Consider the following 14,292-nt stretch of genomic DNA (forward strand, 5'->3'; position numbering starts at 1 on the left):
ACATTATCATGAATTTAAAAAATTTATTGCTATAGTATAGTACATTGAGTTATTTTTTAAACCCTCCTTGCATTCCTGTAATAAACTTTACAAGGTCTTCATGTATGATACTTTTGATTGGTGTTGACTAAGGGGTCACACATTTCATTTACTGATTTGCACCCATACTCACTATGATTACGGTCATTTATTTGTGTTTCTCACATTCATTCTAATTCTAGTTCTCACTAGGTGGTTATGTGACCCTCACATATGCATTCAGTAGGGTGGCACATCAAGCCTCTTTATTAAGCTCACCAGGAATAACACACTTTAGTGGCATTGCTCAAACACACCAGAATGTTCACTTGTGAGCACACCCTGTGGTGACAACTAGGATCCTAGATTATATCCAGCATATGTGCCAGGACTATACTTGGCACATGTAAGCAGCACCAGTTCTCAAACTCATGACCTCCTGCTTGAAAGGCAGACACTTTTTTGCCTCTGAGTATCTCCTGGTCCCTTCTTCTCAGTTTCTTATGTTTTTCCTCCATAGATTTTAAGAATTCACTGAGGTTTATATGTAAAGGTCAATACTGTGGCCTATTGGATGAATTGGTCATTATTTGTGCACCACAACTTCCTTCTTCTTCTCCCTACTTTTGTGTCGTATAATTTGGATGTATTGCTAATTTTTTTTTTGCTTTTTGGGGTCACACCCGGCAATGCTCAGGGGTTACTCCTGGCTCATGCACTCAGGAATTGCTCCTGGCGGTGCTCAGGGGACCATGTGGGATGCTGGGAATCGAACCTGTGTTGGCCATGTTGGCTGCGTGCAAGGCAAATGCCCTACCCACTGCTATCACTCCAGCCCCGCATATTGCTAATTTTTTTGGAATTACTTTTAGTGTTATGATATCCTTTCATAGTTTTGTATGACCAGTGTGTTGGTGATAGAATACTTTAATTTCTGTTTATCCCCTTTTTAAATTTTTTTTAATTACCTATGGCTTTATCTTTCCTGCTACCCTACATGGTAATCTAGCTACATCAAATATTCTCAGTGCCAGACATTCTTTACTTTCAGAACTTCAAGAATCTCATTCCATTTCCTTCTGTTGTATATAGTTTATATGGAAATGTCTGCAGTCATCTTGTGGAAATTCCCTTATATATAATTTCATTTTTCCCAAGACACTGGTAGTATTCTATCCTTATCTTTTGTTTTTATTGTTTTATTTATACTATGTCTTGAAGTATTTTTTGTTTGGGCTCATTTTATTTGGAACTCTTCAAATCCATGATATTTAGAAGTGCAGTTTATCTCCAAAATTAAAAAAGTTCTTAGCTGTTACTTCTTCTCCGGACCATTTTTCTCTTCTCCTTCTGGACTGACAGCAATTCAGATATGATTCCTCAAGATGTGGTTTCATGGGGCTCTTGGAATATTTTTACCTTTTACAATTATTTTGCTATTTGCTGGTGTTTGCATTACCAGACATTCCAACTTCCCAACTCTACAGATTTTATTCCCTAAATTGTTAGCCTTTGCATGTTTTCTTTAGTTCAGTTATTTAATTTTTAAAGAACCTTATTTTGTTTGAAATTTTTAAATAGTTTCTCTGTCCAGAACAATATTAGAATCTTCAAAGTACCTGAAGAACAGGAAGAAAAATGTGATGAAGAAACAATAGCTAAAAAATTATTGAAAAGAGTTTTCCAGAGTTGAGGAATATAGGCACCAAGATTCAAGAGGCCAGAAGGGTCCCAGTGAAAATAGACCCAACTAGGAAGACACCAAAATACATTATAATTATAATGACAAATTCCAAAAATAGAGGCAGAATTTTTAAAGCAGCAAGATTAAGATAGGAACTTACCAACAAAGGAAAATCCATAAGGTATATGATACCTCTATCAAAATAAGACTCTACAAGCCAGGAGGGAATAGAGGAACATAGTACAAAACCTCAATGGAATTAACATTTCCTGAAGAATACTCTATGCAGCTAGATTATCATTCAGATGTGAAGGAATGATATCAAACTTTAGGGACAGATAACTGAATTCATAACCTGGAAACCAGTTTTGCAAGAAGTGTAACCAGTATCATGCAGTGAAATGAGTCAGAAAGAGAGGGATAGACATAGAAAGATTGCATTCATCTGGGAAGCATAAAGTAACAAAATAGGAGACTAACACCCAAGAATAGCCGAGATAAATACCAGGAGGATTACTCCATGGCCCTGAGGACAGCCGCACACGCTAGGGGAAAAGGCAGCTCAGATAGAGAAGGGAGCACCAAATAAAGGGTGTTGGGAGGTTCCTCTCAGGATGGGAAATGCGTGATGAGAGTAGACTATAGTCCAAACAAGATTGCCACTCAATGTCTTTTTTGCAAACCACAGCACTCAAAAGGAGAGAGATAATGGAGGGGAATGCCCTGTCACAGTAGTAGGGTGGGATGGGGGGATGGGGGTGGGAGGGATACTGGGACTGGTGGTGGCGAAGAATGGGCACTGGTGAAGGGATGGGTATTCGATCATTGTATAACTGCAACCCAAGCACAAAAATTTGTAAGTCTGCAACTGTACCTCATGATGTTTCACTAATAAAAAGAAAAGAAAAGAAAAGAAAAGAACAAGATACAAAAAAAGTGAAAATAAAAATGTTAACCAGTAATGTAAGTAAATAACATTTTCGAACTCCATTTAGCATATTTTATAAAAGCACATTCAACCACAAAAAAAATCTATTAGAAATAACAAATGTAGCAAAATGGCAGAGTAGAAAATCAACGTATAAAAATCTGTTTATTTGTTTTATGCCTGCCGAGGATCATGCTGGGGGTGACAGAGAATCTGGGGACAGTGTGGAGGGAAGGGAACATTGGTGGTGGGATTGGTGTTGGAACTTTGTATGCCTGAAACTATTATGAACAACTTTGGAACCTTAATAAAAAATCACAGTGTCTTAATAAAAATTAAAAAAGAAGGAAAAAGAAACTATTTTGTTCATGTTACTCCTTGTTTTAAATTTCATATTAGGGTGAGAGAGATAGTATTGGGTTAAGGCATTTTCTTTTGATGTGAATGACCAGAATTACATCCCCAGAACTGGATATGGTTTCCTGAGTTAGGAATGATCCTTGAGCACTAGACTGGGAGTAAGCCCTGAGCACCACCAGATGTGTCCCCCAAACCAATTAATTAACCAACCAATAAATCCCATATTGTTTGTCCATTGTTTTCTGATTGTATTTAACGTTATTGCAACAATTATTTTAAACTCTTTAAGCACTTTTCTACATTTGGATTTTTCTCTGAGCTTTTGTTTCACTCAATCTCTTGTGGCAAATTCCTATTTCCTTGTGTTGCTTAATATTGTATATTAGTTATCGAGTTGCTATCTTCCATTGTCTTCCTATGTAAGCTTCTATCAGATTTGTCGTGTATAGGATGTAATCCAAGACATTTACCCAGGTATCTATAGCTTTGTATACCAACACCCCTTACTGAAATGAGTGAAAGTCTAGCGCCAACACAGGGTAAGAGCCAAGAACAGGGGTTACTCTTGGAGATACTGGGAATTCAAGCCTCCTAAGAGGCTACTAGTGTCCAAGCTGATGGGGGGTGACAACTGCCACCTCTCTCTAGGCCAGTTCCACATTCTGTTTTCCAAGGTGCCTCAGGTTCTCATTTATCTCTGCTCTGTGGCCTGATCTGATTTGTAGGCTCTACCACCCAACTCCTTCAGAGGAGTGAAGACAGGAGGAAATTTGGCAGCTGTAGATTTGAGCTGAGTCAGCCCTGGGCACAAGGGTCAGTTACAAGTGGAAGCAGTGAGAATTATTCTCAAAGTCTAAAGGTGTCATTGACAAAAAAATCACTGTGATATGTGCCAGTATCACTGGTGTGAGATGATACCTCATTGTTGTTTTTATTTGCATTTCCCTGATGAAAAATGGTTCAGAAATTTTTGCTTTGTTTTGTTTTGTTTATGATTTTTTGTATAAGTCTTTCAATTCTCTTTTGTTAAGCTGATTCCTAGGTATTTGATTTTCTGAGGCACAATTGTGAATGGTATTTTTAAAAATTTCTCGTTCTTCTGTTGCACTGTTTTTATATAGAAAGGCCATGGTTTTCTGAACATTGATTTTATAGACTGCCATTTAACTGTATAGTCTATTATTTCTAGTAGCATCTGCATAGTCTTTAGAGTTTTCTAGGTATAGTATCATATCATCTGAAAAAATAAGAGTTTGACTTCATTTTCCAATCTGCATCTCCTTATTATCTCTTTCTTGATTAATTTCTATGGCGAGGACTTCCATTACTATACTGAATATTGTTGGTGAGAATGGGCAACCTTGTCTTGTGCCTGATCATAGAGGAAGTTTTTTAATTTGCACTGTTGAGCTTTATGCTTACTTTGGGATTTTAGTAACACCAAAAATAACAAAAACAAGCAGTATTGGTGGGGATGTGAAGGAAAAGGATCCCTCATCTACTGCTGGTAGGACTGTCATCAGGTTCAACCTTTGAAAAACGATATGGACACCTCTCAAAAAACCATAAATTGAGCTTCCATATGATCCAGCAATTCCTCTTCTTGGTATTTACCCCAAGATCCCAAACAGTATATTCAGAAAAGACACATGCACTTCTATGTACATTGTAACACTGCAACAATAGGCCAAATGTGGAAAAAACCCAAGGACCTAAGAACAGATGAGTGGGAAAAGAAACTATGGTACACATAACACAGTGGAATACCACTCAGCTATAAGAAAGGATGAAATCATGCAATTTGCTGCTATGTTGATAGATCTGAAGAATATTTTGCTGAGTGCAGTTAGTCAGAAAGACAGGGACAGATACAGAATGATCTCCCTCCTATCTGGGATTTAAGAAACATAAGTAAAGAAACAAAAACAATTATCCAAAGGCAACAGAAACCTTGAACTGGCCTTTAATAGGAAGCATATAACTGTAGAGGGAAGAGGAGGGGAATAGGGTGGAACACTGTGGAGGGAAGCTGACAATCTAGTGGAGGGGATGATGTTGGAATATTTTATGCATGAAACCCTACCTTTATCAATATTGTTAACCATGGTGCCTAATATAAAATTTAAAAAAACAAGAAAACAAATCATGCTTCCATTACAAACTTCACTCAATTCCTATTCTCAGGAGTCTCCACTGGTGAACACAGTCTTTCCAGTGGTCCCAGGTGTGGATAGACTCCCGTGCTCTGCATGTCCCAAGGCCAGATGCTGGGAGCAGCCTGCTTACTTATTCAGTTCCTAACAAGCTCCAGAATTGGGCTCTCTCCCAGGCTCAAATATCTAGGGGCTACATGCTAGGTTGTCAGACCCCTATTCAGAGAGCTGCATACTGGCAACTACAGGACGTGTCCACATCCTCAGCACTGCCCCCAGAAGCAATGCTAGGTGTCACCCCCCCTCCAGGTCTGACTCCATAACTGCATTAAATGTTAAGCATCCACCATTGCCAGTCTCTGCCAGTTCTGAGTTATGGAGCTCTGCTGGTGGAAGCAGTGAGAATTATTCTCAAAGACTAACGATGTCATTGTGTCATGTACCTCTGCTCTCTGGGGCAGGAATTCCTTTTCTATACATGATAGGACTCTGAGACACAGCCTCCATTTCTCTTATGAAGGATCCCAAATGCCCTGGTGACCTCTTTATTGTTATTTCTGCCCAGTTCCTCTTCTCCCACCTCCTCTCCCTGTGCAGGCACTGCTCCTCCCATTGATTTTCTCAGGATGTATCTTTCACTTCCAAGATCATTTAGTTAAAAATTCAGGATGAGAATCCATTATCACTATTCATCTGCAGTCTTGCTAGATCCCAATATAATTTTTCTCTCAATTTACCGTCTCTCCCTCTCTTCTTCCTCCTGAAAAACTTCAATCTTAACTCCCATGATTACTAGGTTTGAGCTATCAGCTACAATCCACCTTCTCTCTTATTTCTCTGCCCTTTTAACTAGCTCAACCCCTACACACACCTGACCAGCTAAGGCTACCATGCATGTTTTCGGGTTTTCCAATTAAACTCACTTGAACAAATTCAACATAGATCAGTAGAGCATCTAAGGCATGCAAAACGTTGTGCTAAGTTCCAAGGAAAATCTCTGGATGTATATGGTTTGGAGGCTCCACTGAATGTGTAACTAGCCAAAGAGAGATGAGATTTAAAAAAAAAAAAAGACTTACTCTGGTGAGCACAGTAAAAGAGATTTTCTTTGTAATGGGTGGCTGGAGGGTAAGAATTCAGGGATAGATGGAAGGACTCAAAATGAGGGTCCTGAACCCTTTCCCTCTACAATATTATCCTAACTGAGGTAGGAGCATATCTTCCATCCTTCCATAATAAGGATTTCGTTCCAAGGCCCTTGCTCCCTGACCTAATTAGTCTCTGATTTCCAGTCTCTTTTTTGCTAAAGTCTGTTGACTGATATGGCAAAAAGAGGAAATTCTCTGTAAGGAAAGTGATCCTTAGCAATTCTTTCTGTGTCAGTACCATTGTTTTGTCATATTAACACTCTGAACTTAGCATTCATGATTGTAGACATTTCCAATTGGAAACTGATTGCCTGAGATTGTTGCTATGAGTTTTCCAAGCAAACTCTGAATTCTGTTGTCCTACAGAAAGGAGCCTAATCATTAATAGAGTGAGAATTTTAAAATTCAGATATTTTCATAAGAGCTTCTATAAATAGTTATAGAAAATGCAAATATAGGCTTGTTTCTCTTTCTTTAAGTAAATAGCATTTGGAGTCAGATTTCTCAATTGAAAAAAATTTAATGACAAATAATACCTATGAATAATACTTAAGAGTGCACATGAAAAACAAGGGACTTTGAAGTACTAATATATTTGTCAATGGGATCCGGTTTTTTTTCTGCATCTCCTGAGAAACTCATCACTGGGTTTCTCAGGGTTGGTTCAAAATCATCAGTCACTATGATAAGCATTTCTTATGCTCATAATCTATTATTTTTTGCTTCCATACAAAGATTACATTTCAGGGTCTGGTGAGGTTTACATGGCATATGTGCAAAACAGGCCCTGAACTGGATTCCCAGCACCACCAGGAGTGGTCAACCCTTGCAGACCCAAACAAACACCAATGAACATGGCGCCCAGAAGTAGCAAAAAGAAAAAAATTAATAACTAAACAGATACTCATTTTCAAATAAAGACAAGAGAAATACAAAGCTCAGGATTAATTAAGTCAAAATATCAGCTTTCTCTTCTTTCTCTTTTATCTTCATCAGTTTCTACAGCTAATGAGGAAGACAGGGTCTTTTTCCTGTTTAAACATTGCTTTAGGAGCCAGAAGATAGTATAATGGTTAGGGCACATGCCTAGCAAGTGCCTGACCTGGCACCATATGGTCTCCTGAGCACTACGGATGTAGCCCTGGAGACCCCAAACACAGCCAGGGGAGCCCAGGTAGCATCACATCTTCAGACCCAGGTATTGAACTGCCAGTTTGGTTGTCTGAGAATCACTGGTGGGGCCCCCAAGCTTTCTGAGCATTGTTTGGGGAACACCCCCAAAAAATATTGTTCTAACTCTAGAGATTTCTAAAATAAATGAAAATTGAACTAATATATATAGTCCACAAGCACCACTCCTTGCTATCTATTCCCAGAACACAAAGGCACTAAGAGGAAAAGCTACATGCATAACTTCAGTCATGGCAATACTATTTATGATAGCCAAGATCTGAGAACATTGCAAGCACCCAAGAACAGACAGGTGGATAAAGAAGTTGTGAAACAGAATATCCCACTGTGAGAAAGATGAAATCTTGCATTTTGCTATGAGATGGATAAAACTAGAGGGTGATGTGAGACAGCAAAAGAAATCAGGAGAAAGACAAATACCATGTGATCTCACTCATAGGTGGTATATAAAGAAGTAAAGCAAGCACTAGACAGTGGCCAATGAAAACAGGCTCTTTAGCATCTGTGGCAGAACTGAAGCTACTGTGTGTGGCGGGGGGGGGGGGGGGGGGAGGGGAGAAGAGGAGAGTAAGAAGAAGGTAGGTAAGGACAGTGGTGGGGATATACTGGTGCCTTGGAAGTGTGTGTGGTACTGTGACATTGTGAAGCATAAATATTAACATTGTTGCTAATGTTCGTTATTAACGTATTGTAAACTGTTCCCTCAACAATAATACAAGAAATTATGAATAAAAGTCTTCATTTTAAGTGTGAAAAACACACATATCCACATATCCACAAGCATTTTAAAGTTGTAGCAAAAAGTCTGTTGGAAATGCCTTTTTTTTTTTTTTTTTGCTTTTTGGGTCATACCTGGTGATGCACTGGGGTTTCTCCTGGCTCATGCACTCAGAAATTACTTCTGGCAGTGCACAGGGGACCATAAGCCATATGGGATGCTGGGAATCGAACCCAGGTCGGCCGTGTGTGCAAGGCAAACGCCCTACCCGCTGTGCTATCTCTCCAGCTCCCAAAATGCCCATTTTTCTTTTAATTTTTATTAGTGAAACACCATGAGGTACAGTTGTAGACTTAGAAATTTTTGTGCTTGGGTTTCAATTATACAATGTTCGAGTACCCATCCAGTGCCCATTTTCCACCAGCAGAAATGCCCATTTTTGAGCAAAAAGTTGTTATGAGTGACAGCAACACACAAACACACACACACACACACACACACACACACACACACACACACACCCATCAAAGCTAGAAAAACTCTTCCAGTATTCTTTGAACCTTAAATAGTGTTTTCATAGGCCGACACCTTGTTTTTCTTTTCTGTAAAATATTTAAAATGATAACTGTTTTGATGAGTTCTACAGAAAAAGTTCATTTCCTTGATTTCATTTCTTGACAAAGAACAGGTTCCCTCGCTAGGTTTTTGCTACATAGAAGCAAACTCCCAGGAGCTAATTTACCCTCAGCGGAAGCACTAGGGGACCCCAAGTTATCCTGAGTTCTGTCCCATCTGCCCAGGGGACAGCACCCCACTCCTCCCTGGAGGAGGTGGCCACAGCTCAGGGGGATGTGGGCCCAGCTTGGGCTGCCACATGGCTTTTGTCCCAACCCCCTTCATCTGGATCATCTCTCCAGAAGCAGAACTTTAAACCTTTTTTTAAGCATACCTTTTTTGTATAATATTCTGCTTTTTAAAAAAGACAAATCTCCAAGGAAGCGACCAGGGCCCTAAAAGTCCAAGGCCTGGAATTTCTCCTTTCCCGCTTTCCCTTTCAAACCGGAAACATTCATGCTAAGAGGGTCCAGGGGGAACACTGGTTGTATGTTCATTTTAAGGCAGATAATGTTTGTGTGTTGCAAATGTCAGTGATTTATCCCAAGGGCTTAACAGGAGTACAGAAAAACCACATGTTTCATTTCATGCAGAGAAAGATCTTCAGTTGGTTTGGGGAGAAAGCACAGGTTAAGGATTTTTTTAAGTGTTTCAGAAATCTTTCACATGAACCAAAAGGAAATATAAATGAGCAGGGGGCTGAAGTAGGAGGCAAGGGTCTTCAGAATTGAACAATAAAAGATATCATGAATACAAGAAGTTTACTAAATAATGTTCTGAAGGAAAAGGAGGGTTTCCACCTGATGCCTTATTTCCCAGGACTGGAGTGACAGATTATGTATTTGTGCTCTATTTGTCATGGGCAATTTAAAATAGAGCAAAGCCAACTGCACTGAATAATAGTGGTTGATGCTATAATAACTTGTACACAAACAATTTAATGTTTTTATCTGCAAACTCTCACTAAGTAAATTACCCCAAGCTCAAGGATCTATCTTTCATTATTATACATAGCCAAATTAAGACATAATAAAGTAGAGAGAAAATTCTATTGTTCATCCTTATGAATGTGCTCCATGCCGCCTTCCACAGGCACCCGAGCTTCGGGCTTGTCAAACCTGCATTGATTTGGAGGCGCTTACCAAGCTGTTTTAACATCAAACTCTGCCGATTTACAAAGGGATTTTGACCCTCATTGACACTGCTTGATTAACCACAGAAGAATTCTATTCTTGCCGCCCTCTCATTTCTTTCAAGTGTTCTAGAAGCTTGCACTATGACATTGGAGACTTTTTCCATTAATTATTATTGTTGCTGTTTTCCTTTTTCAAAAAAAAATACAATAAAAGGAAGAGTGGTAAAAAGTAGGGAGGATCTGATGATGGTGGTAAAGCTGTGCACAGAAGGTTTATGGCATTTTAAGAGCTGCAAACAGAACTCATGTGTTTAACCCCAGGCTAGATGAGATGCAGTCGTCTGTACATTGTTTGGAGACATATTGCTTCTGTTATGGCAAACGGATCCAAAGATGCTTGTTGACTCAGTCTAGAGATGCAGACAGGGTCCCTGTCTGTGAGAATTTCCTCCTCCTGCAGACCTTTCTATGCGCCTGCTTCTACCCCATCCCCAGCAAGCTCACAGCTGGTTTGGCTTTTCCCATTCTGCTACTGGCCTGGTGGTACATGTTCACTTGGTAGTAGAATTGCTTTCTATCAAAGTCCTAGAGAGCGACTGCTAGCTCTAGATGCGCACATTTTCCTAGGAACTGTTCAGAGAGGAGTGCGCACAAATTCAAACAAGGATGTGACAGGAGCCAAGTAGAGTTGGTTCAGGACTATATGACCCATATGAAGGGCAGCTGGCTGCCAGAGAGAGAAGAGAATGCAACCTGGGGGACACACTGCTCTGAATAGCCGGTCTGTTTCTACTCTTATATGGAGGACAGGCTTCCTTGACACAGAGAAAGACAACAGCTTTAAGAGAGTCAACTCTACCTTGCTTCAGAGCCTACTTGGTTACTGTCAAAAGACCACCACTGGAGGCTTAGAGACAGAGAAAAGTCTCTCTCTCTCTCTCTCTCTCTCTCTCTCTCTCATTCCATCCTGCCTGTGAGCAGTGCTAGCCTCTTGTCTTCTTGCTGCTTTATCCTCTGCAATCTCTGACATCTTTCCTGTTTATAACATACCCCTCCAGGTGCTGGAGAGATAGACAGTACAGTGGGTAAGGTGCTTGTGTTGCATGCAGCTGACTTGGCTTTGCTTCCTGACACTGCATATGGTCCCCAGGGTACACCCAGGAGCAAACCTGAGCACAGAACTAGGAATAAAACCCATGTGCCACCAGGGACAAACCCCAAACAAAAAAACAAACAAAAATAAAATGCCTTTCCAGGAGCCAATATGAAAGGAAGAGGAAAGAGGGACCACGTTTTTCTTTTTCTTTTCCTCTTCTTTTTTGTTTTGGGGCCATACCGGGTGGTGCTCAGGGCTTACTCCTGACTCTGCACTCAGGGATCACTCCTGGAGGACTCAAGTGACCATATGAAGTGCCAGTGGTTGAACTTGGGTTGGTCAAGTGCAAGGTGGGCATCCTACCCACTGCACAACCTCTCCAGTCCCTTATGCCTTATTTTTGTAAAGGGCATATGTTTCTTCTGTTTATACTCAACTAGATCTGGTCTAGGGCTGCACCAGCTAGGGGTAATCTCTTGAGCTGCTAAGTGTTTATTCTTCTTTTTCTAGGGGAGGACCAGCGAATCCCATGGACTATCGGATGGCAGCGCCTCGAGGGCTCTTCAAGGAAAGGGAGATTCCTTACTACCCAGGGGCTCACCCTGTGCAGCCACCCAGAGGGGGCTATCCCCAGCCCCCAGATCTGAGGGTCACAGATCTCCGCTATCCTCAGTACTACCCGCCCCCACCAGCCCCCCAGCACAAAGGACCCTTCCGACAAGACGTTCCACCTTCCCCACCTCAGCACCACAGAGTGCCAGCCTATCCGGAAATGGGCAGGTCAGGGCCCCATGGGGGCAGCCTGGACCAGTACCCCTACCGAACCCAGGACCCTCGACAGAAGAACCCCATGACGGCAGCTGTGTAGCTGAACAACACAGAGCTCTCCACACAATGCAGCACAGAAAGAACTAACATCACCTTTGCCCTTGCTTGACCTTTAGGCCTACCTTCCTGTTAAGAATTCTGGTGGTACAGATTAGGCTTTTCTCTCTGAGAGTCTAACACTTGATGCTAATAATTGGGAAAAGAAAAGAAGGAAGGGAGGGGGGAAATGATAAGGAAGAGCCTCTTGGGGTTTTACAAACTGCCCCAGAGTCAACACACTTTGAGAATTGTTCTGGAGCAATGAGAGTTAAGATAATGGGGCAGATAACAGTGACCATAAAGTAGGGGATGCCCCTCTGGCAAGAGAACTTGTGGGCACCTAGGCTCCGTAGAATCAGCAGCACCCAAAGTGCCCACATCATCATCATCATCTATTCTCAGGTGAGGCCTCAGCCTCCTTTTTGAGTGGTTGAGCCTTTAAAGTGACCGCATCTGGAGATATCCCAAGGGAGTACATATTACATTGAGGAAAAAAAGAAGAAGAAGAAAAAAACAACATACTAGTGATCACCCTAAAATGTTTAATGCCCAGAAGAAGAATGCATATCTGTTTATCAAATTTCTCAGGTTCCACTTGGTAAAAGCATTTCATGTTTCCTTGCTTTTTTCCATAAAAGTAAGATACCAGTACATTATTAGTGTCCTGGGAGACTGTACAAAGCTTCCAGAAGAAGTAGATTCTTCCAAGGGCCAAGGTGATCAGGTTTGGAGGGCTGAAACCCTCTGGGTTTTTACCTTCCTGCCTGCACACCCTGGCACAATCACATGGGAATATCTCATTCCAGAGATCTCTGGAGCTCCCAGATTGCCTGCCTATAATTACTCTGCTTGGGGCTCGACTTCAAGGCTCCCACTTGAGGGCTAATATGTACTTTGGGGGGAGAACAGTGCACTGGTTAGATCACACAGGAAGGAATGCTCTGGAGATGCCAGTCCCTGACTCAGTGCCAAACAGCACAATATGCACCTGGGGGCAAGGCCAGGCCAACAGTGGCCTTTGGAGATGGATAACTAGCAGGTAGTAAATGACAGTGAGTGTGGGTGTGGGAGTGTGTGTAAGGAAGTGTGTGTCTAAAGGCATGTGATTGCCAGAATGGAGACCGAAAGGTGAAAATGCTTTCTGGAAAGTTTGACTAGGGAGGGAATAAAAAGAAGAAAGGGTTTGTGTTTGGTGGTGGAGCAGGGTGTGGAGGGGTGGAAGAAGAGGCATGAACCAAAATTATTCTGTATCTGCTATTTCATTCACAAAAAGTCAGGGCGAGACCCAGGGCAAGGTCCCCTATTGGGAAAAGAGAGCTTCAAGGCTTTGAAAAGCCAAAAATCACACTTTTCAAAGCCGTCACAATTTCTTTGGCACTCTGCAGCTATTTTCTTCTTATTTCAAGAAACTGCCTGAAACTTACAACCTGACCCAAATGAGAACACAAATAAAAGACTACTAAGGACCAGCCAGACTTTGGAGCAGCAGTTGGAATTGCTCAATGACTCCTGAAGTACTTTAATCCTTTTGCATTCTTCCTTCAGTTAGTCCCATTGCCACCCTACCTCCCCCCGCCCCCCCCCCCCACACACACACCACTAACAGCAACAACTGCTGAGTTCAATTCACACAATTTAGATTTTTTTTAAAAAAAATTTACAATAGACGGATGATACCAAAAATGATGCCGCTGCTGGCTTCTGATTTTAGCTGTGTTCTGGGCATGCAGGGGTATCACTTTTCTAAACTACAGTTGACTTACATACAGCCCTCTTGAAAATAGACTGCCAGGTAGGTTTCTGTCCTCTGTCATGTCTGTTAAACCCAGCGCCTTTTGACTTATATCTGTCCTGGAGCAGAGACTGAGGATCTTAGGCCCTGCTCACCAAAAGGTGTGTTCCCCTTCTCACATGCTGCATGCTGACTTCCCTGGAGCTTACAAAAGCCTTCAAGAAGAAAATGATGAGTGGCTGGGGGGTGGAGTAGGTGCAGCACTTGTTTGGATATATTACAAAAGCAGCTCTTCGGTAGAATGCATAGTTTAGCCAAATTTCCAGAGTCCTGGACCTAGCCAAGCCAGAGTCCTGGACCTAGACAGCCAAGACACCCCATCTAGCCAGGGGCAATGGAGTAAGGTGAGACATTCTGTGTTGGAAGAGAGGCGCTGGCGGGAACAATGCCCATGATTTTGCCACATTGCTGCCTTGTGAGCACAATAGCTCTGCATGCAAGCTCAGGATAAGCTGCTCGAAGCATGGCTCTGTGTTGTACACACAGCCAGAGAAACAGCTGCTAATCCTCAGGGGCAACCAATGATAGGAAGGTACTATTAAAGCAGGCACAAAAACAGATTCTAGCTATTTTCTCGCTTAAAGTAG

The 14,292-nt window shown here is 41.6% G+C and overlaps 1 protein-coding gene across 2 annotated transcripts in view; it reads left to right on the plus strand.

The window, feature by feature from the left end:
- Nucleotides 1-12,492, plus strand: part of PARD3B (par-3 family cell polarity regulator beta) — a 1,231,823-nt gene extending 1,219,331 nt beyond the window's left edge. For both annotated transcript variants that reach the window (XM_056111836.1, XM_056111837.1), the window contains one exon: nt 11,557-12,492. In XM_056111836.1, the coding sequence (XP_055967811.1) occupies nt 11,557-11,914 (358 nt within the window). In that variant the 3' untranslated portion in view covers nt 11,915-12,492. The remainder of the gene's footprint in view (nt 1-11,556) is intronic.
- Nucleotides 12,493-14,292: the final 1,800 nt, after the last annotated feature.

Source organism: Sorex fumeus, unplaced genomic scaffold (genome assembly GCF_029834395.1).
Source record: "Sorex fumeus unplaced genomic scaffold, SorFum_2.1 ptg000014l, whole genome shotgun sequence".
NCBI lineage: Eukaryota > Metazoa > Chordata > Mammalia > Eulipotyphla > Soricidae > Sorex > Sorex fumeus.